This window comes from Vulpes vulpes, chromosome 11 (genome assembly GCF_048418805.1).
Source record: "Vulpes vulpes isolate BD-2025 chromosome 11, VulVul3, whole genome shotgun sequence".
NCBI lineage: Eukaryota > Metazoa > Chordata > Mammalia > Carnivora > Canidae > Vulpes > Vulpes vulpes.
This window is the reverse complement of record NC_132790.1, coordinates 62,021,269-62,045,027: the sequence shown is the minus strand read 5'-3', so window position 1 is coordinate 62,045,027 and position 23,759 is coordinate 62,021,269. Positions and strand designations below refer to the sequence as shown.

General features: G+C 46.8%; 1 protein-coding gene across 21 annotated transcripts in view; it reads right to left on the bottom strand.

Annotated features, from left to right (window-relative positions):
* TRAK1 (trafficking kinesin protein 1) overlaps positions 1–23,759 on the bottom strand; it is a 183,427-nt gene that overhangs the window by 30,037 nt on the left and 129,631 nt on the right. For all 21 annotated transcript variants that reach the window (XM_072726559.1, XM_072726567.1, XM_072726557.1 and 18 more), the window contains 7 exons: positions 14,857–14,933; positions 7,413–7,529; positions 5,114–5,214; positions 4,180–4,288; positions 1,906–1,984; positions 832–962; positions 114–188 (listed from right to left, as the gene is read on the bottom strand). In XM_072726559.1, the coding sequence (XP_072582660.1) occupies positions 114–188; positions 832–962; positions 1,906–1,984; positions 4,180–4,288; positions 5,114–5,214; positions 7,413–7,529; positions 14,857–14,907 (663 nt within the window). In that variant the 5' untranslated portion in view covers positions 14,908–14,933. The remainder of the gene's footprint in view (positions 1–113; positions 189–831; positions 963–1,905; positions 1,985–4,179; positions 4,289–5,113; positions 5,215–7,412; positions 7,530–14,856; positions 14,934–23,759) is intronic.

The window sequence follows — 23,759 nt, the reverse complement described above, 5'->3', positions numbered from 1 at the left end:
TTAAAAACAGCTAGTGAGGTGGACATGACCCTGAGAGCGGGGCCCAGCAGAGGGAGGGTGATGGCCCGAACTGGGAAGGGCCTGGTGAAAGTGGGATGAGAGGAGCCACTCACCTCGGCCGTGAGCTGCCGCTGGGCATCCTTAGCAGCCCCCAGGTGCTGGACCAGCTCTTCATTTTCCACCGCGCACTGCAACATGGCAAAGGCCACTCAGCTTCTCTTTTAAGATACTTAGGGACATCTCACTGCTTTCCTCTCACTCCTGATCTGTTCCAATCCTAACACACCTCCATGATGAGACTTTTAGGCCAGAGTAAAATTTTGCCTTTTATGTAATTTCGAAGGCAGCCTTTCCTACATCTGTGTCCATTCTGTACCCCCGCCCTATGCCCGTCTCCATAGGCACGGCCCCGCCCCAGGCACACTTCACCTCCTGCTTCTAGCAAAGGCCTGACATGGGAACCTAGATTCTGTTTTGTTGTTGTTTTCCTGCTGCTCCATCTTAAATCTAACGGGGAAATTATTCTGTAGCAGGACACACTAGGTACACTGTGTAAAAACAAATCCTAGACCAGAAAATTCATGAGTTAAACTTCAGAACTCTGTAGCTCAGCACCTTTCTTAACAAATTCTATTAATGTGCAGATTATTTTTAGGAGATCAGTGGTTATATGATCCCTCTCCAGTTCAAGGCAATGAGCTCTATTCTATTGATTTTGCTAATAAGCCTTTTCTCCTAAGGGGCAGGACAAACTCCTAAACTATGAAACCAAAGGGTACAGTCTTCAGGGGCAAATGCCAACTGCATGAACCCGAGAAACAGAAGCCTTACAGCTTTTGCCTTCTTCTGCAAGTCAACTATCTGCGACAGCAGGTGTGTGATCTCCTCTTGCTGGCGGGCAGCATCTTCGGTCTTCTTAGCCAGCTCCTCTGAGATACTGGCAATCTGCACATTGGCATCCCCTTTAACCAAGAAATGACAAGAGGAAGTTAGACCCAAAGAGAATGGTTTCTTTGTGGTTTGCACAAGAAAAAGTATCTTTTTTTACCAGGCAGGGGGAGGAGTGGAGAGCGGAGAGTGAAGAAGGAACAGCCTCCGTTTTCCTGTATGGGCTCTGTCAAGAGAAGGAGCAGGCCCCCAGGTGTGGCTCCCAGGCCCGGTGTGGGGAGCCCAACCCCACGGACCAAGGCTACTTCCCTTAGAGGAAGTCAGGTAAGTTTTGGGCGTCAGTCGGGAGATACCACACCACACAAAGGTGCCCCAATCCCCACAGTCATGCATGAGCAGATCCACATCATTAACAGGAATCCCTGCTACGCCCTGTTCTAGAAGGAACTGCTGCCTGCACAGTATAATTCCCTTGGGTGTTTTCAACCCATATTCAGGGTCATAACTCATTTTACTAGATTGGAACACAGGGTGTGTTTCATTTATTAAGTGTCTTGCTGAAACTCAAAATACTGTCTGCCCTTTTGTCTTGTAAACTGATGATAGAGAAGGTGGGAAAGGTACTTGTCTGCAAAGCGGAGAACTCTGGCCTCAACCTTCACATGTCAGTTAGGAGAAACCATAATTGATTAGTTTTTGCACAGGGACATGAGAACTCTATAACTGGGCTTAACTTGGGCATCACATAACTCCGGTATTCCAGTAGAAAGCCGAAATCAAAATTAACTGTCCATCTCGGTGAGAAATTAGGACAACACATGGCTGACAACCTAGCACCCAATTTCTCATGAGTCAGAGTGAGGGCTGCCACGCAAGGTCAGGAGAAAACTCTAGTTTTCAGAAAAAGTGCTATGGAGCCCAAGCCACCAGGGAGACTGCACTGCATACAAATCTGCTCACAAGATGGCAGAAAGTAAAAAGAGGCGGTGAGGGTGGAGCAAGAGGACCAGGACATACTCAGCTCCTTCACGCAGTCGTTGACCAGCTGCTGTTCCTTCTCTTCGTAGGTAATGGTCTCCGTCTTCAGCTGGCAGGCCTGTGGACAAGGCTCAGGTCAGAGGCCCACATTCACACCTGAACGGGTAGGGTGGGCAAGGCTTGGGGCCCGGGGCAAGGATAAACTGGAGTCCAGGAAGCTGCCTTCCGTCCTCCCCCTCCCCTACCCGCCATCCATTACACCCTCAAATACAGGAAGCTCATCAGAATGCCCTGCTCAGGTAAGGAATCACCAATCCTCAAAGCCAAAGAGCTGAAAAATGTGTACCACCAGAGGGCGCCACACAAGGGGATACGCGCTCTGCAAGTGCCACCCTCGTGTCCACTGGTGAGTGTCTGTCCCAGCTCATAGACATGGACCTTTGTGACCCCAGCGGGTCTAAGACTCAGCTTTTCCAACCACAGGCATTCTAAGGATGACCACAGGAATAGCTAACACTTGTCATGTACCTGCTTTATGCAAGGCACTACCGTCCTAGGAGGTCTGAGTCAGAGTTAGATCTACTGTATTCACTTAGTAAAGACAAGGTACAAGACAAAAGCATTAAAATCCAGAATCCCAAGAGCTATCTCAGGACTCTGGATAGCCAGCTGACAAGGTTGGAAAATAGAGATCCAAAGAAGAAAATATCCGAGGGACACCTGGGTGGCTCAGTGGTTGAGTGTCTGCCATTGGCTCAGGTCGTGATCCCAGGATTCTGGGATTGAGTCCAAAATCAGTATCCCTCTGCCTATGTCTCTGCCTCTTTCTGTCTCTCATGAATGAATACAATCTTTAAAAAAAAAAAAAAAAAAAGGAAAGAAAAGAAAGTATCCAAGGCAGAGAAGGGGTATCTCTGAGCCCTCAGGCCCTGGCCCCTGGGAGACACTACGCTCCTGAAAACTGATGTGGAATCTGTAGCTGGAATTAGGTTCCTTCCACGTGCTTCAGGTGAACCCTCTGACAGGGGGACAAATTACTGCATATCTAGGACTAGTGCATTTACCTGAGGTAGACAGTGGAATGGAAAGCTCTGGCCAGGACTCTTGACTTGGCCACTGGCTGGCAGAGAAAGCCTGGACAACCCTCTTGGTGGCTCTGGGTTTGTGCTGCCCACTAGTCAATGAGGACTAGAAGAGGTAAGGTCTAAGAACATGACCCTTCCCTCGTGCACAGCCCTGATAAGCCCAGACATGAGGCTCTTTCCACCTTGGGGGCAAATTCAAGGTGGTCTGCCTTACTACAGGGGCTTGAGGGAGCCCTGGGCCAGCTCGGGTGGGTGTGCAGTCCAAACTTAAAGCATACCTCTGGCTGGAGAACACCAACTCACTGACAAGACAAAAAGTACTAAACTTGCATGCGTCGGTGTTTCTAGGTAGGGGCAGCGGGTGAAGGGAAGTAACGTGGGGGTCAGAGTCCCAGAGCCTTGCAAATCCCAGCTTTGTCATTCCCTAACTTGTGCCATGCTGGCAAATCAAACACCTAGCAGCCTGGGTCCTGGCTTCCTCACTGTAAATGACAAGCAAAGTAACGGACTTCCAGCCTTGCTGCAAAATTTGAAAAAACAAACAAACAAACCGAACACAGGCAGGGGTGCCTGGGTGGCTCAGTCAGTTAAGTATCTGCCTTTGGCTCAGGTTGTGATCACGGAGTCCTGGGATCAAGACCCAAGTCAGGCTCCCTGCTCAGTGGGGAGTCTGCTTCTCCCTCTGCCCCTCCCCTCACTCATGTTCTCTGTCTTTCAAATGAATAAATCTTAAAAAAATAAAAAAAACCAACACAGGTAAGCATCTGGCACAGTGACTAGCCAGTCAGAAATACTCAAAAGCATGAGTTGCCAAGTTGTCTCAACTATCTTTTTAAGTTAATTGTCTAAGAATTATGTCTCCAAGTTGTCATGTACTATCCCTTAGAACAGATCTGACTGGCAGCAACCTGCTTCCATGTCATTTCCATGGAGACCCCCCACCCACAGAGCCCTGCTGTGAGCAGGAGGACGGGGAGGGCCTGGCCACAGTTGCCTACTCACACAGAGGATCCCTGAGTCCTCAGCCCCACCCGTCCCCCACCGACAGGGAGCATCTGTGCTCCCCAGAAGCCACTGCCCAGCACATGAGTGAGGCTATGAGCACCACACAGGTGGCTCCCCCACAGTCACCCTCGGGAATGATGCTGCAGGCACAGCCCCTCCTGCCAGATAAGGCAAAGGGGCCCACCACCCTCCAGAGGGTACAAAGGCAGGGAGCGCACTTCACCTCAGACCGGAGTACCACGTTCTCCTCTTCGAGGTCCTTGAGCTTCTTCTGAAGAGAATCCAGATGAAAGTAATTCTGCACTGAGGACGATGACTCATTCCTCTTCAGTCTGGGGGAGAGAGTACAATCTCGTTCTAGGGAGAGACATTACCTCCCTGACTCCAGCAAACCCAGGGAAGCACAAAGGGCCTTTGTAGGGAGGGACCATGAAACCCGCAGGTGCAAAAGGGGCCCCCAGGAGAGCAGGGGCAGCACACAGCCTCACCACCACTCAGGATCTGAAGTCACCACATGGCCTCACAATTCAGCAGAAGCAACTACTTGAATACACACACTTCCAGAGGCCTAGAAATTTATTTAATATTTGCACTGCCATCCTATGTGCCCAGAACAGTTTTCAGTACTCTACAGGGATTAAGGCAATTAATGCTCATAATCCTATGAACAAAGCACTAGCAGTAGTCCCATTTTACAAATAAGCAAACAAGCACAGAGTGGTTAAGTAATGTAGTCAAGAGAACACAGCTAGGAAACCGCAGAGCAACAGTCTGAACTCAGGCCACTGGGCTCTCGAGTTCATGCTCCTAAAGTGAAGCTCCACTGACTCTCAGAGAAGTCCCCCACACCTTCTGTTCCAAGGGTCCACCATGGCACCTCTGGCTCCAGAACCCAATATGACCCTCTCACTGCAGGGCCCACCCTGCGCCCAGTGACCAGGCCGGAGCAACCAAAATTGACGAACAACCCTGTCCTCCCATGTCCTGCTACAACAGTACAATTAATTTGAGGCCCGTGGACTTGCTGGGTCTGGGGAAGGCTGGGAGCAGTGGACCTACTGCTGGTGATGTAGCCCTGCCTAGGTAACTCCAAGGACATGGATGACAGCCAGCTGCCTGTGTCCTGGCCCCAGTGACATGGCCCTCTGGAGACTTACGGGGTGGAGCACACGGACTCAGGCTCGCTCTCCTCTGCGGCGCTGGTGTAGAACTGGAGCAGCTCATCCTTCATGGACAGCTCGTGCCGGAGCTGAGATACCTGTACAGACACAGCAGGGGGCCCCTCCATCATGCTCAAGCATGTGCTGCTGGGTGACAATGTTTGTTGAATTCCTCACCAAAAATAAAGCCATGTAATTGATTTTTGTGCTTTTCAAGGATAAGAGGCTACATTTGATCACATTTAAGAAAAACACAGTCAACTATGTTCTGATAGAAAATCCTCTGCCTAAATTTATGGTTTTTACTTGGGTTCAGAGAGGAGGTGAGAGGAGACTAGAAGGCTCTAGAATGATGTTGGGTGGGGAGGAGGGAAAGACAATATAGCATATGGGCTTTGCAAGTAGCCAGATGACCAGCTGGGCAAATGGCCGGAGAAAAAGATCCTGTTATCAAATGAAAGAAGAGGCCATTCACTTCTGCTGAAACCAAATGCCACCCTGGACCGGGCCCCTGGCAATGCCAGCTTTGGGTGGGCAGCTACAAGCAGCTCATCCACCCTTGCTGGCACACTCGGCACACTCACAGCCTCACCCTGTGACTGCTACACCCTCACAGGGCTCTGAGCCAAGCCTGGCCAGACTCTGCTCTGTACTCAGTGATCACAAGATAGCAATTTCAGACATAGGGAGAAAGGACGCAGTCATCAGGAAGTGGCCAGACTGATACTGCTAGGTCAGTTTTTGCAAACTGCCTTATTTATGCTTAACATCTTAAGCAAACAAACCTATGCCATAAAATTTTTCACTTCCCTTTCACCACTCACAACTGATGAACAAAGAACTAGTGCTGTGAGCGAGAATTACAATTTAATTCTTTGCCTCTAATTTGATTTGGGGTCTATGGTGTATTCCAGCTTTCCTACACAACACAGTATTTATGACTTCCACAGAGAAGAAAATTTTATCTGCACAAAAGCTTTAGTTTCAACATCTAGACTGACAGTTTAATGATGTGTGTCATTATGTGCTCAAGGGGAACATATTACAGTTTCTAATTTCAAAGCTTTTCCAAGAAAAAAGAGGCATTTCCACTTCCAAAGATTTGGGTGCTGTTTGTAGGAGGTGAGGAAGCCCCACACAAGGGCAATAATGTAGAGGAAAAGCATGTGACAGACAACGGGTGACCGTTTACTGGTTCCCAGGTGGCATGTTTCTCTGCTCAGAAAACTAGGTTGACCTGGCACGCTCTAATGCCTGAGAGAAGGGGAAGTCAGGTCATGATGCTGGGGACAAGGGAAACAGGGGTTGACTTCTCCAAAACTCAACCATATTCTACTGTATCATCTTTCAAAGGAAGCCCAGGATTAAAACTTTTCTTATACATTGGCAACCCTGTTTCATCAATATTAAAACCATTATTAAACCCAGACACGATGGCTGGGAACAGCTTTAAGGGGGAAAAGTCTGAATATATCTAAGAGACAAGAGTAAGGGTATCCCCTCCCACTTAGAAAGTTTCTGGTAGAAAATAAGGGAGAAGAAACCAGGAGAAGAAGAAAGTCAAGTGAAGATCCTCACAGCTAAAATTTGCAGTTACAAGAATAGGATGATGGAAAAAAAAAGCTACAAAGGAGGGCCTGGCTCTAACTGCTAAGCCTTGTTTCAGCGACCCCTCCATCTCCACAGAGCCTTCCTCATCCTGCCCATAACCACAACCTTCCAGAAAGTCAGTGTTGCTCCTCTGAAACCTTAGCCCCTTAAGATAAGACCTAAGCATTCAGACTCCACCCCCTGATCACCGGTGCCCTTCAGCCAAGATCTGTATCATGAAAATAACAGGTCTCCTGTCAGGACAACGGTAGCCTATTTTTTTGTTTTGTTTTACAAACATAAAATTATATATTGGAATGAAGAATGTGCAGCTGCTGCCCTACTCTGCAGCACAGGCTGGCCTCCTCCTGACAGGGCTCCCCTCTGGCCTGCCTGTGCCCACCTGCCCCAGGAACACCTGCTCACTGCCATCTTAGCCTGCGTATGCTCCTTCCACATGCTCAGTCTCTCCCAGTCTCTGTGAGGCTCTGGACTCTGGGGGGATGGGGACTGGGGCTGGTCCAGGGCTGGTAGGACTGGACACTCATGGCCTCATGAGCAGGTGAAGGCTGTTCCTACCCCAGCTGGTGCTGTCTACACTGCTGGAAAGAGGGTCATGGACAGAAGAAGCAGCCGTCCCGGAAGAGCAGCTCTGGGGGCTGAGCCCAAGCCCACCTGGCTGTGGCCACTGCCACCAGCTCCTCACCTCCTCCCTGATGTGTTCCACTTGCTCCTCCAGCAGCTCGTTCCTCTCAGTTAGGGTCTTGTTCTTCTTCAACAACGACTGGCCAATCCGAGCAGCCAGTTCTAAATCCCGCTCTTTCTATGAAAGGCAAAAGGGAGAATAGACATTCAAAACACCTGTATTTCCTGAAGGAGCCAAGAGTGCTCAGTGTCAACTGAGGAAAACAGGGCATTTAGAAATAACAAAGGTATTAACAATTCACCATCCATGCACCCACCTTTGATACCTGTTCAGAGAAGGGGAATGCTCTGCCCACGTAATGTAGAGCTACGCAGACCTCAGGCAATGGGAGGCAACCTTTAAACCCAATGAAAACAAGTCTCTGTTCCTATGGGAGAAACATGCTTTCCAAAGCATTTCTCTGTGGTTGCTTTTGGCATCTGTGAAATCACTTGATAATCTGTCCACCTGAGCACTGGGCTACTGTATTGCCAGGGCCTGGCACGTGGAAATACTCAGTTAACTGCTTGCTGGTTGAATGAGCGAGCACAGAAATTTCACAATGCTTTTGCAATAGAGCCAAGAGCTGACGCAGGGAGGCAGGCTTCTTAGAACATATGAAGCAGGAATTTACTGAGCTCCCTATATTTACTTCATATGAAACAAAACGTAAAGTTACTCTGAAATACAAGAGCATGTTTCTTTTACTCAATGGAGGCTATTTGGGTTTATTTTTATCATTATTATTTTAAGATTTATTTGGTAGAAAAAGAGCATCAGTGGGAGGATCCAAGGGAGAGAGAGAGAGAGAGAATCTGAAGCAGACATCCACTGAGCATGGAGCCCAACAGGGGGCTCGATTCTAATGACCTGAGCTGAAACCAAGAGTTGGATGCTCAACCGGCTGAGCCACGCAGGTGCCCCTACTGAGATTTACTTTAAAAAAATACTTTCAAGTGGTGCCTGGCTAGCTCAGTGGGAGGAACGTGCAACTTTTGATCGTAGGGTCATGGGGTTGAGCCCTATGTGTGGGTAGAGATTACTAAAAATAATAACAAACTTAAAAAAAATTTTTTAAATACTTTCAAACTGGAGATAATGCATAAAATTGCCCTACTTCAGAGACAAAGACTGTGTTAAAAACAGAAGTTTCTGTTAGTTCAGCTGATGACATCACTTATACATAGCAGAGTGATACACAAAGGAAGATCATTAGTGGCATATGAAAGGTACAGCTGCTGGGGCGCCTGAGTGGTTGTCAGTTGGGCAACCAAATCCTGATTTTGGCTGAGGTCATGATCTCAGGGCCATGACGTTGGGCTCCATGCTTAGCAGGGAGACTGCTTGAGATTCTCTCCCTCTCCCTCTGCCACTCCCCCTCTGCTTGTGTGTATCTAAAATAAATACACAAATCTTTTTAAAAAATAAATAAATAGGGATGCCTGGGTGGCTCAGCGGTTGAGCAACTGCCTTCGGCTCAGGGCATGATCCCAGGGTCCTGGGATCAAGTCCCACATCAGACTCCCCACAGGGAGCCTGCTTCTCCCTCTGGCTATGTCTCTTCCTCTATGTCTCTTGTGAATAAATAAGTAAAATATTTTTTAAAAATAAATATAAATAAATAAATAAAGGTACAATTGCCTCTATGAGAGGAAAGATGTTCCTTGACAGTGCAGACAGCAGGACAGATGCCATCACCAAATGTAGACTCACCCATGCCTGAGAGACTGTTTGCCACTGTGGTTAGATTCAACTTGCTCCCTTGTAGGGATTTAGCAAGGGGAGAACTCTGGAAAACTAAATCATTTGAGAAGCTTCTGCTAATTATTCTGTCCAGCTGGTGTAAAAAGCAGGCAAATGGGAACATGTAGTTTAGAGCAGGAAAAAGGCTGGGGAGGAGTCTTAGCTTCAGACCAGCTACTAACTAACAACAGGGCCTTGGGCCAATGGCTTCCACTTAACAAGGATTAGGTACACACACTCCAGGTTAGCTTTTTCCAAACACAGGGTATAAACCATCAGTAGGTTGAGAATCATTTTTGTAAAGGCAACTGATATTTTGTTTCAAATGAAATTCAACAGCACTAAATCGAAATACCGACGCGCATTCTACAAAATAAGGGCATCAGTTCACATTTATGCTCTGGCTCATCATATATTTATTTGAGTTCTGAGTCACAACCTGAGATGCGTTTCTTACAGTGGGTATCACTCAAAGGTTTATCTGCTCCAGGCAAACCCTTCAACTCCAGACCTGTGAGATCAGGGTCTGACTGAATATCCCTGGGACCCAGTTGTCTCATCTGTTAGATGGAGACGGGTAGTGGGGCAGACTGACTGGGCTATCCTTGAAAAAATCTTCTAGCATTATGATTCAGAATTGTATGAGATTTTTTTTAAATGGCAGTTTTTATTTCTAACTTCTTATATATTCACCAAATGATTCCGTGCACTAGCAGCACATCTTCCCTTGCTTATCCAAGAGTTTCACTGACATATGAGCTGAGCAGTGGAGGTCTAAGTACAGCCTGAGAAGACTCTGGATTTCAGGAATCTGGCACTCTGTCCCACGCGTGGGATAATGGTCACTTTCCTCAGTTTCCCACAATTCCGAAACCTGTCATTTCTCCCACTGCTGCCCCAGAAGCCAGCCAGGTGTCACAGCATGGAAGCCACAAATACTTCCAACTTATTCCCATAATGTGTGCCTCCTCGTATGCCTGCCAAGGAATAAAGGGGAGCAGTGACTGCCCAGTGAACTGAGATGCTCATCTCTGTGTACTCATCCCTCCTGGTTAGTGTCTTCCAAGGAGGGTTTTCATTCAGCTCAGTGGCCCTTTATCACTTCTGAGACTCAACATGTGTGCTTATTTGGTACGCGGAGGAAAGGACCCAAAGGAATTGTGGGAGGAAACCTCTCTCCAGGCCGACTTAAAATTAGCATCTTGTTCAAATAGTTTCGGCTGGCTAACACTCAATTAAAACTGCAATACCAGTGTCCATTTCTCTTTGGAAGTGGTCTCCACAAACCTAACTCAAGTCAATGAAATCTCTCTACCAGAACAAATTCTCAGGTTGAATACCCAGCAAGTGCTTAATGTCATAGACTTCACTGTTCTCCACTGCCATCATGCATCCATCATGACATGCATCATATTAAGTTCCAACAAGCACAGACATTCTGTATGCCTTAGCTACATTCTGTGCACAGACTCCACGGCAAACAACCAAGCAAAAATTATAATTATGAAAGCCTGCTGGGTGAGGCCAGCTGGAGCACCCGAAGGATGGTGAAGACTTCCCATAGCACATAGAGGCCAGAACCCAAGAGCAATGGGCAGGGGGAGAAAAACCAATGGGCTGTGCACTCAGTGAAGCCCCTCACCTTCCCCATGATACCCCAAACCTTACACCTGGGGGCTCCTCAACCTCCCCACCCCATGGTGGGGCAGCTCTCACCTCATCTACACCAAAAAATCTCATCTTTATAGTAATATAAATAAAAACTCTCTACTGGGGGTGGGGAGCAAGAACTTCTAGTAAAAATATTTATGGATGAAATGAAAAAAATTAAACAAGTTACATGGTGTCTAAAAGTTATTGAAGAGGGGGCATTTGGCTGGCTCAGTCAGTAGAGCATGTGACTCTTGATCTCAGGGTTGTGGGTTCGAATGGCTTGTGGGTGTGGAGATTACTTAAAAGTCATCTAAAAATAGTTCAGCTACAAGTTACAATAACTAAAAACTTATTGTAGTGGCTCTGGTTTTTCTTTACTAAGAGTACAGACAGGTTGGTTTTCTCCTGGAGGATTACAGGAATGAAAACATTCCCAATTGCTACAACCAGCCAACATATGAAAAGTGTTTACTACTAAAAACAGGAAAACAGCTAGGAAATGACCCCAGGGTTGAACTACAGTGGGAATGAGAGATCACAAATAATTTAGGCCCTTGGAAATGAACTATTAAAAGAGCTGGTTCCCTCATTCCTCGGGGAAATGTGGCCAGGTGCATGGAGCTCGTTCCAGTTGCTCGCTCCCTCTTCCTGTGTTCTCTTTTGCCAGTGGCACTTGTGCTGTCTGACACAGCCCTGGAGATGCAGAGCAGCAAGCCTCCCACTTCATGGCTGACTCATCTCATTCACCAATCTCAGGATAAAAAGCATGACTAAGGGGCCCTCGGAACAACCCTCTCCAAACTGGGGCGTGGGATGGGTGAGGCAAGCTCTGCCCAAAGGTAAATCCAAAGGCAGGAAGCCAAGGCAAGCTGCAGCATCGGCTTCCCCTGAAAGGCAGAAGCAAAAAGTTCCCCGCTGGCCCCGGGCTTTGGCATCCTGTGCACATCTCCCCAGCGCCCAGTCTGCGTGTGGCAGGCCTAGGAACCAAAGCCAAGCCAAGCAAAACAGAGCACGTACAATGTCACGTGACCGAAGCAGTTAAACTTTAACCGGGAATCCGCCTAGTTCCTAAGAAAGGCAGTGACTCAGAGGTGGTCCTTATCAGGACAAGAAGAATGGCATTATAGATAAAACACAGATACACACAGACTACAGCCAAGGTGAGCTGCTAAAAATAAAGAGAACAAAGAAGGCACAACAAAACCACCTGAAGAAAGTGTCCCACAAATATTCTTTCCAACAGCTCAGTTTTTTAAAAAAGATGATTGCATGCTTTCTGCGGCATGACACTTGCTTGGGAGATTGCGGGGGGGGGAGGGGGGGGGGCGTGAGGGGAGGACTACAGACACCTAGTATCTGCAGGAAGGGCTACAATCCCAAGATCCTTTGGGAGCAATCCTCGGACTCCCAAGCAGAGACAGGTCTTGGCCTGTGGAGGGATCACCAGGCCCTGCCAGTTCCACCCCAGCAGAAGCCAAGAACTGGGGGCAGTGGAGGCAGCATCTCATAAAAAAAATATTATCTGGTTTGTGCTTTTAAAGTAAAAATGTCCCTCCGACAACCAACAGGCCATACTCTCCAAAACTAAATAAAAAGAGCAGCCCAGGTGGCTCACCGGTTTAGTGCCACCTTCAGCCCAGGACATGATCCTGGAGTCCCCGGATTGAGACCCATGTCAGGCTCCCTGCATGGAGCCTGCTTCTCCCTCTGCCTGTCTCTCTGCCTCTCTCTCTCTCATGAATAAATAGATTTTTAAAAGGTTTTTTTTTTTTTCTTTAACAACAACAAAAAAAAACCTAAATAGGGGAGTGCATTGCCAAATGCAAGTGTCATACGCATCAGTTACCAGCCTGGGTGGAAAGCAGCTGTGCAGCCATGAAGGCATCTTCTGTCCTCTGGTTCAGGTCCCTTCGTTGAGAATGGGACAAGCAGTGGCACTTCTGGCTAAGAGCTACCACAGAACCGATGAGATGACACAGGGACAACAAATGGCTTTCAGTAATCTACCCTCAATAACAGGCATGACAACAGCTGCAGACATTTATGAAAGGCCTGTCGTTTCCAAGGTAAGAAGAGAAAAGAAACCACCCAGATGGTCCTTGCCTTGGAAAAGCTTCTAGGTAATCCAGCTGTGTGAACAAGACAAAGGGAACTGCAGGATGACTCCTGTGCTGGGGGTACAGACCCCCGTGATGGTCAGCTTCGAAGGTCCCCATGAGCCCAACAGCACAGAGCTCAAGGCCAGGGAAAGACGGGGCAGGTCCCTGGCGACAAGCTAGAGAGGTTTCAGAACATGATCAGTGTGTGCCTTTGGACACCACAGTGAGGACTTCTACGTGTCTTTAAGTGTGTGTATGGGGGGGTGGGGCAAAGTGGTCACCACAGGCTTGGGTTGGGGGGCAGCTGTAGAGAGAAAGAGAAACCTGACAGCTGAGGCTCTGGGGACCAGAGGAGTGGAATGACCTTGGAATGAAAAGAATGGTCCAGATGTAGCCCTCTCAGAAGACCTAACAGACTAACAGTGTGGGGTGAGGAGTGGATGCTGGAAATACTAGGGAAGTACTAGAGGATGTGGACAGCCTGGCACTGTTGGGGGAAAGGACACAGTGGGAAGGGGTCTGTGAAGAACCATTTTCAAAAGTCAGTGGTGTCAGGGGCACCTGGGTGGCTCAGCGGTTGAGTGTCTGCCTTTGGCTCAGGCCAATTCTGGGGTCCTGGGATCAAGTTCCGCATCAGACCCCCAGTAGGGAGCCTGCTTCTCTCTCTGCCTATGTCTCTACCTCTCTCTGTGTCTCTCATGAATAAATAAGTAAAATTTTGGGGAAAAAAAAAAAAAAAGAAAAGTCAGTGGTGCCAACCAAGCTAGCCTCCCAAGTACCTAATACCAGCCCATATGGCAGCAACGAGAGTACCACCAGAAGGCCTGTGTCCTAAAATGCCTCACAATGGCCCTGTCACACAGCCCAAAACCTAACATCACTTATTTGGGGTTGAGTTGTTGGTACTGCCACGACATGCAGGTGGCCAGGCAGTCTCAGCTCTTGCCCACATTCTACCTGGCTATAGGGGAAGGAGAGGAGCAGACTGCTGGGGGCAGGTGAGCCCTGAGGAACTCAGGGGAGAATCCAGAGAGTCCAGCCCTCAGAATATAAGAATACTGGATATGAAGATGGGAAAAACAGAGGGAAAGAGAGACATAAAATATGGGATACATAGATGTCTCCCGAAACTCCAGGTCCCACCACTCCTGTTCCGTCCTGTGTTTCAACCTTGTCCTGCCACTGGCTGAAAATGACAACACTGATTTCTGTGTCTTGCACATTATTCTACTCTTGTTCTGGAGATGAGCTAGTGACTGGTGACATGATCCAAAGTCAATCTTGGTTCCAGAGCAGAAACAAGGGTCTAAGTAAGTACCGGTGCCATCAAGGACTGACAACGTTTAGAGATGGGCACTTACTCAATATATACCTAGAAGAACCTGCTGTGTTCTGGCGAGTTCTAGGCATGGGGGTGCACACATGGTGCTCATCTGTCTGTAGAGGTGTGCACAGGACCAGGATTCCCAACTGTCAACAGAATGCTAAGAAGAAACCAAGAAAACCAAAGTCTTTGAAATACTAGCAGCTCATCCAATCCTAAGCAAGTTTTCTCATTTCTTTTCCCCATGGTGATTTTGATTATTTCTATGCTGCATAATCTCTCCTTAACCTCATGTAAGTTAAAAAAAATTACAAAGATAGACTAATGATGTATTTTTCTGACACTTACAGATATCCTTAAGATACAGTGTTAAACGTAAGGAAAAATCTCACACTGGGTTTTCTAGCAAATATTCCTATTTTGTGTCATTAAAACATTCCTTTTAAAATCTAACATACCTTGGACAAAGTTACAGCTACAAAGACCTGTAGAGCTACCAGTTCAAAAAGTAAAGCCGTGGTACCATACCCTGGGAGGGCCCCGTTTTGGGGATTTTTCACGGAGAAGACAATAATGTATGCTTTAATCAACAGAAGTTATAACCAGTCAATCATAAATGGCTCTCTGCCTCCCCGGAAACACTTACCTCCTCAAGAAGCCGAGTGACAGCATCTATGTCATTATATGTCTTAGTCATCTGGCCAACTCTTTCAGCACATAAAACTGCAAGAAAAAAAAAAAAAGTGGTGATGAACTCCTGATGTCACAAACCAGCCAAGCAAATGACCCCCCCTAAAAAAGCGGCCCTCATGTCGTGCCTGCATGTTGAGCACAAAGGGTCGCTGGTTCTGCCAGGTTCAACCCACATGAGCTGAGCAGCACTGGATTTCGTTTCCAAGTTTCAGGGAAGAGCCTCAGGGGGGCTCCAGGGCTGGGGTAACTCTGGATCCTGCAAAGTTCTGACTCTGTGTGTGTGTATGTGCATGCACTTGTGTGCACACTTAGAGGTGGCGCTGAGGACAAGGCACTGGAGAAGGGGTTCTGGCCTCATATAAACTCAGCAAACTGAAATGGGTCGGCCTCAGGGCCCCCACTGTGTGAATGTTTAGAATCACAGGGTCTCTTGCTAACCACAGAGACCCAACCACATGGACAGAGTGGGGTCCTTCAGAAAGCAGCTATTGGTATAGTTAGCAAATAGCAATCCCAGCTGATCATTTCATAATGGCGCAGCCCCTCCCCTCCCCAGGCAAATGGCCTAAATTCTAAGGCTAAGCAACCAGTTTCTCTACCATGAAATCTAGGGTCGTAGATTCTTTTTAATCAACACCAAAAAGACCGATACCATTCCTGCCATACACAAACACGCGTGTGTGCACACGGAGTGATATTTCACCACATATATAATTTCTTGTGGTCGTAAGAGGCTACATGCAGGCCACTTTAGGACATGTGGGGCCTCTGTTCTCCTGTTGGAGAAAAAGGTTGTGCGATGAAGGAACACTTTAGTCCTAGGCTAAAAAAATAGCAGGGTGGTTTTATTTTAAATCAATGAAAGGAATCGATTTGCAATTCCACAAACACCAAGAAAGTAGCATAGGTTTTATTCTGTAGAGGAAGGAATGAATGTAAATGGGTTTAGGACTCAGGCAGTAAACATTTTTAGACTTGCCACTTTTGCAATAAGTAACATCTAAGTAACTCTTTATAACTAAGACTCTACAAAATAATTCCTTAAGAGGTGAAGACATGCTTCAGCTTTGACAATGACCCACATTCAGTAACAGCCCAAGCAAGGCAGTTGAGAATTAAGTGTATTACTAAGCTAGAAACGAACTAGGGGTGGTGGAAGGGGAGGAGGGCGGGGGGTGGGGATGAACGGGTGACGGGCACTGAGGGGGGCACTTGACGGGATGAGCACTGGGTGTTATTCTGTATGTTGGTAAATTGAACACCAATAAAAAATTAATTTATTAAAAAAATAAAATAAAATGAGATCTAAAAAAAAAAAAAAAAAAAAAAAAAAAAAAAACTAAGCTAACCTCCATAGCCTTGCTAATGGCAAGCTGTAACTGGAATCCGATAGGTCTCTAAATATTTTATTAAATGCAAGTACAGATCATCCTAGTGAATGAGCTCAGAGAAATCCGATCCATTGGAATGATTTTCTAGCTTAAGGAGACCTGAAATCTGGTTCCAAATCTGAAACCCCCTTCCAGCTCTCTCCTGAACTCAACAGTTCTCTGGGAGCTGGGAGAAAACGCACTGCCTCAAGCACTTTCGTTCCCTCAACCTCCAGTGGGGCTGACTTCAGGAAAAGCAAGAGTTGGTTTAAACCAGAATTTAATTGGATGGAGGTGGAGTCCAGCTCAAATTGCTGTAAATTGTTCATCAGCTCGGGGTCATGAGAAATCCTTAAGGGAGGATTCCTGCACCCCTGCAGGAGTTAGTTTTCATGCTGGACAACTGTGCTCCAGCAGTATTGTAGGAAAAGATGCAGAAGGGCCCCCAGCCTGCCTGCTGGCCCCACAGGCAACCATCAGCAGGCCTGGCTCATTAACCAGAAACAGACCCCAGCAGTAACAAAAGGCCTCTGTGCTGAAACCGGTGTTGTGACTAGGGGGCCTGCTTACTGCCCACCTCTTACCCCCTAACTTAGAGAACAGAGTCCTCTGCTGTTGTAGAGAAAAAGAAAACCCAGCTCGACTTTAATTAATCTGGCTCCACATCACTGTAACATAATAAAGAGAGCAGGATTCAGAGCTGCTTTTTCCTCCAGGATTGTAGTCATCAGAAATCATAATCACACTTTTTTAAGCTAATTTTTAAAATTAATCATGTATCGATAATCACAAGCAGATATAAGAAGTAATACAGAGATCCCTTACACCCTTCACCCAGTTCCCGTGGTGGTAACATTTTGTAAAATTATATCACAACCAGGGCACTAATATTGATACAGTCCATGAATCTGACTCAGATCTTCTCTGATTAACTCCTGCTCATCTGAGTGTGCATGTGTGTACCCGCTGTGACTAGTAAGTAAGCTCTAACAATCCTATTACCTATGCATGTAGGTTTGTATATCCACCGCCACAAAGATCCCTCATGCTTCCTTTTAAGAAGCTTTAACATGCTTTAACCATTGATCCAATAAGATGTACCCTTGGACCAGTGGTTTGTTTTCTAGCATTAACCAGTCAGACACATATTATTGCCGTGCGTGCAGTGACAGGAGGGCAGGTGTAACCTTTCATGTTCAGTTAGGGCTGCAGATTGTGAGGTAGAGACCTTCCAAAAATCCCCAGGCCTTTGAGAGATCCCAGCTTCAGAAGTCAGAGTCACAGATGAAAAACCATGGTTGACCTTGAGTATGTGCAGTTATTCCAGTTATATTTTTTAAAAAATACATATAATCTCAATGGGGACGAGAGGGACTGATTTATAGTAAATACACAGTGGAAAAAAATCAGGATAGCCATAAAAATATTGACATTTCGATGGCATTATAAATTTTAACTTTTTTTGTAGTGACCATGCATACTGATGGGGAAAAATTACTTAATATATTTTTCAGAAAATATACAGTTGACTATAATATAAGGTCCTGGAATCCTCCCTGATGCAACTTTTTAGAGAAATCAGTAACAGAAGCAGCAGACCTTTACTGAGCACATTTCCTGTGGCCATGTTCAATAGCCCTCTATTCGGATTATCGATAAATACGACAGGATAGGAACTTAAACTAACCCCATTTTACAAATGGGAACCTGAGGCCCAGAGAAGTTAAGTAACTCCTCTGGTGTCATACAGCTAGCAAATGGCAAATGTCAACATAAGGAGAGGATCCCAGCAGGGCTGCAGTTAACATTTATAGAGTACCTGCTATGTCTGGGGATTTTATGTGTTTTTTCCTGAATCCTCACAGCAACCCTACAGGGTAGGTGCTGTCACGATGATCATTCCACAGATGAGAAAACAGATGTTAAAGGACCCGATCAAGATCACAGCCAATGAGTCTGCATGGCAAGGACTGCACTTAGGTCAGTCTGGCTTGCATCTTAAACTAGGGAGCCACAGAGGATACAAGGGTGAAGCTGAGGCCAGCACACATCGACGGCATTCAAGAAGCATAAACAGAACAAGAAACATCTGTGGTGTAAGGGAGAGATCCCTGGCACTGGGGCTCTGAGGCTTAGGTTTCCATAGGGGACTCTACCAAGGTCATGAGGCCCCAGACAAGACCTGCCATGTGTGTCTTGGGTTTCTCTTCCAAGAAATGAGAGGGCAGGGGTGAGAACAATGAGGTGGGAAAGTAACCAACAATGCCCTTAAACAGTAAGATAAGTACAGGCTGTACCTTCCAAGCACCGACTTTCTAGATACTCAATCTACAATAAACCATGGTCTTGTTTCTCTCTCCATGGGAACAACATTCCAAATGGAGGTTCCAATTCAGACCAAGGGGGTGCTAACAAATCAACCCACTTCCACTCAGAGGATGTTCAAAAAACAAAACAAAACAAAGCCACAGTAGCAGATCTCTGGGTGGCTCAGTGGTTTAGCATTGCCTTCAGCCCAGGGCGTGATCCTGGAGATCAGGGATGGAGTCCCAGGTCGGGCTCCCTGCATGGAGCCTGCTTCTCCCTCTGCCTGTGTCTCTGCCCCTCTCCGTGTGTGTGTGTCTCTCTCATGAATAAATAAATAAAATCTTTAAAAGAAAAAAAAAAGCCACAGTAAAAGAACAGCTGTAAACCTCTATAGTAACATGAGAAAACTAGGGTCTAAGACTCTAGAAAGAGAAGTATAACCTACACAGGCAAAGCAGATATACCGTACACACAGCACAGTTCTTGCAGTATCACACTAAAGTGTATCCCATGTGCAGCAGGCTCTGTGCTGACCAGGAGAGAAGACCTATGCCTTCTGAGGGCACCCAGAAAACACACAGCCCATGTGCCCCATCAGGGCAACCTTGGGCAGGGGCCCAGCATGTGTGAGGTCTGGCAAGTCCCTTTAAGGAGTCTGGACTTTCACAATGGGACAGCAAAAGCCACTGGAGGGTTCTCAAAGAGGGAGTGTTCTGGCTACAGTACAGAGAAATGGGGTAGGGATTGGGGGGGTGGGGTTGTGGTCAAGGCTGTTGATTAATTCAAAGAAATCCTAAGTGGCTATGAAAATGGAGAGGAGTGGTTTCTTGAGAGAGTTAAGAGGATGGTAAATCAGGTAAGATCTGGGCTTCTCACTGGGACAGAGGGTACATGAGCACTCTGTTTCCTAGGTCTACTGCACCACCCCACCCCATCCACTCCCATCCCTGCCCCCAGCAAGACAGGCACATGCACTGGAAGGCCAGAAGCACAATGGGGTTGACCAGTACAAACACTGGCAAAGGGGACAGGGGTTGAGATCCCCATGGAATAATGTGCCATGTTGTGCACAATGCCCTGCAGCAGGAGGCGCCCTGCAGCAGGAACGCCCTCCCAGAAGCTGGAGGTACTAAGTAATGGTTCCAAAGGATCCAACTTGCAATGAGAAAAGAATCAAGCACTTGAATGGGCAGGTGGAATCATGAAGGCAGATTCAGATGAGTGGCCCTGGGCTGGCTGGGCAGGGGGAGGGAGGCCCGTACTGGGCTGTCAGCTAACTGGCGGAGGGAGGAGGGTGCCGCTCTGGGGTGAGGGGTGCAGGCAAGCCACTTTGGCTGAAAATCAGGAACGCAAGCTTTATGCAAAGTAAACCACCCCCAAAACAATTTTGAGAATAAATGCTGGCAGCCATTTTACAGTTCCTGTTCATAGACAGAAGATGCCAGCCAAGAAATCCCCAATATCTACAGAGAGCAGGCCCTGAATAGAAACCAGTCCCTGCCTAATACAGGGGAGATGATGCCAGGGAAGGAAGCTCAGGGGTGATGACCTGAGGCCCAAGGAAACCCCCACAGGGAAGAAAACAATGGGGTGGGGGGGGCCTCCAGGGTCAGGTCAGACTGGGCATCCAAAGGAGCCCCAGGGCATGAGTGGGAGAAGTGGGCAGGGGCAGTGCAGGCGGTGGAGCAGCCAAAGCAGGAGGTCAGAGGCAGAACGCAGGAAGCCTGGCCAAGGAAGTGGATGGCAAGAAGGTTCCAGCACACAACCCGCTCTCCCTAGGAACTTGTGCCTTCTTATCACATTAACAGGCTTGAAAGGCCCCCTTGACATTTTGGCTTTATCAGACTTCTCTGAGAAAATACGGTTGGCAGCCCTCACTACTCATTTATATACTGGGTTGTGGTGGAAAGATTCTCCTAAAGTTGTATAAACAATTAGCTCTCACCACTTCTTAACCTAATTTTGATATTTCTCCTATGTCAGTTTTACATATTTTTGGAGCAAATAAATATTTTGCACACATACAAGTATGTATGTATACAACCATAAATGCACATTTACATAAAACTAAATTATAAAAATATATACATGTGTGTGTCTATACCTCAGGAGACACAGCTCCCTTATAATAACACGAAGACCAAGTCACCAATATCCATGAATGGAGAGAAGATATTCATAACTGCCCATTATATTTGCATTTTGCATTGTTTGGCTATGTGTTCCAGCCTATTTGTAGGTCATTTCTTTAATTAATTAGAACACTGTTTTTCAACTTTTTTAGAACCTGATTCCAGTCCCTCTCCTTGATAATTTCTCCTCTTACCTTAAAATTTTTTGAAAAGTAAATTTTATTTTCTATAATATTTATAAAAACCATAAACCTATCGAATAACTTCCAAAATGCCCAGTTGAGACAGGAGCTGGCAGTTAGGTGTCAGAGAAGAGAATGGTCCACAAATCAGTGGGTTATCCCTCTCTCACTATGAGCAGGAATAGCAGTTGTCATCCTCAAGGATGCCTGGGTGGCTCAGTGTTGTGCCTTCAGCTCAGGGCATGATCCCGGGGTCCAGGATCGAGTCCCACATTGGGCTCCCTGCATGGAGCCTGCTTCTCCCTCTGCCTGTGTCTCTGCCTCTCTCTGTGTGTCTCTCATGAATAAATAAATAAATAAAATCTAAAAGAAAAAGAAAGAAAAAGCATAACTACATTTGGCCCCCAATCCTCCAGGAAGTAAACCTAATAAGTACTGCCCTGCTCCTGGCAAGGGCTGGAAGGCTCAGAACCTGAAAGCCAAGGCTAAAAAGATCCCCATGAAATCCTAAATGAGTCATGACTAGTGCTAAATTTCCAGGCATTGCAAAACAAACGTCCTTTTTTTAAAGCTTTGTCTACACATTTTTTAATTTAGTTTGTCAATGTTCTGCTTTAAAAACCCTCACCAGCTCTGCCACTGCCAACAAACAGCAACCTCAATTCATACATACATATATATATATATAAAACATATCAGAACCATCCTTACCTGGCTCCTAGCCTGCCACCCATGGCCATTCTCCATCATAGCTCATGCTCACCCCTACGATGCTATTCTTGGTATCTGGCTTGGAGCCACATGTGCCTATTTCCTTCTGCAGAGACCACCTCTCCTGCTCCTCCCTGTGGCCCAGCAGGACAATAGTCCACCATTGTAAAAACTGTGCCTTTCGGAACACCTGGGTGGCTCAGCAGTTGAGTGTCTGCCTTCAGCTCAGGGTGTGATCCCGGGGTCACAGGATTGAGCCCCACATCCACTCCTTGCAGAGAGCTTGCTTCTCCCTCTGCCTGTGTCTCTGCTTCTCTGTGACTCTCATGAATAAATAAATAAAATCTTAAAAACAAAAACTGTGCCTTTCCCAGTCAGCCTTCCCTTGGAGGGCAGCTAGCTCACAGACACCCAGACCTGGCTGATTGGCAAAGCATTTTGATGAAAGCAACATCTTTATTATTTATTTATTTGAGAGAGAGAGAGAGAGAGAGAGAGAGAGAGAGAACATGCAGAGCAAGTGAAAGAGAACATGAGTGCGGGAGGGGCAGAGGAGAAGCAGGCTCCTCGCTGAGCAGGGAGCCCAATGCAGGCCTTGATCCCAGAACCCTGACATCATGACCTGAACCAAAGGCAGACACTTAACCCAACTGAGCCACCCAGGTGCCCTGAGGGCAGGGGGACATCTGTAAATGGCTATTCTTCCCCAGCCATACAGCAGCAACCAACCCCTGCGTACCTAGGCCTGACACCATGCCAGTAGGTTAGACACGTGTCCCCATACTTTATGGCAGGGGACCTCAGGCTCTGAGAAGTTAGATGAATGGCCTAAGGTCACAGACTTTAGAAGTCCCCTAGGCCCCTATGGAAGAGGAAGAAAAAAAAACCCATGTCCACACAAAGCTGCAAAGTATGCAAATGCCTATGGCAGCATTACTCCTGACAGCCAGAATGTGGGAACAACCCAAAGGAACCTCTCCTGGTAAATGGATAAACAAAATGTGGTACGTCTGTGCCTGTCGAGTTATACATCTGTAGAAAGGAATGCAGGTTTGGTACACGCAGCAATGTGGAGAGGCCTGCTTAGAAGCAGCCCAACACAAAAGACCACAAGCTGTAGGATTCCTTCCTGTGCAGTATCCCATAGAAGCAAGTGAGAGAGAAAGCAGATTCGTGGAGTCCTTGGGTTGGGAGTGGGAATGGGACTAGCCATGAACGGGCATGAAGGAGCTCACACGGGTAGGGCGTTCAGACGTTCTACAACTGGACTAGGGTGATGGCTAAACAACTCAGAGAATTTCCTCAAAAGCATTACACTGTTCAAAGTAGCTGAGTTTTACACTATGTAAGTTATATCCCAATATTTTAAGTTACCCAAACAACATGTAGCTACATAAACTGGAACTACACAGACTGTATTCCAAGCACTTCCCCGCTACACAGCAATGTAAAAGCCTTCGTTTGTTATCTTGATCCCCAACCGAGCCTTCCTCAGACCACAACTGTGTAGCCACAGCAATCCCTCACCTCAAAACCAGCACTAATAAAAGGCACATAAATGGACTAGTTCACCCCACAGAGACGTCTGCTTAGATGACTGTCAGTAAAATTAGCTCTCATGATACAATGGTAAAGAAACCAAGAGCCATCTCTCCCCAGTTTTTGAAAAGAGGGACTCTGGACTGTCTTCCCCAGGCATGACACATCCATTCTCTTTCCAAGGTAGAGTCTTCATCCCTGGCATCGCTGTTCTCCTTCAACATCTATCTTCAAAATAATTTAGACTTGGCCCAACAGTGCAAGTGGATTAACTACTAAGACCCATAAGACACATGTTATTTGGGGGGACACCTAGGTGGTTCAGTGGTTGAGCGTCTGCCTTTGGCTCAGGGCATGATCCTAGAGTCCTGGGATCGAGTCCCGCATCAGGCTTCCTGCATGAAGCCTGCTTCTCCCTCTGCCTATGTCTCTGCCTCTCTGTGTCTCTCATGAATAAATAAAAATCTTAAAAAAAAAAAAAAAAGGACACACATTATAACTATTATAACACAAAATATTATATATATATATATATATATATATCACAAAATAACTTATTTTGATGCAGCCCTTGAAGTGGGTATAGGAAGAGGGTGAAGACCCACCCAAAATGGC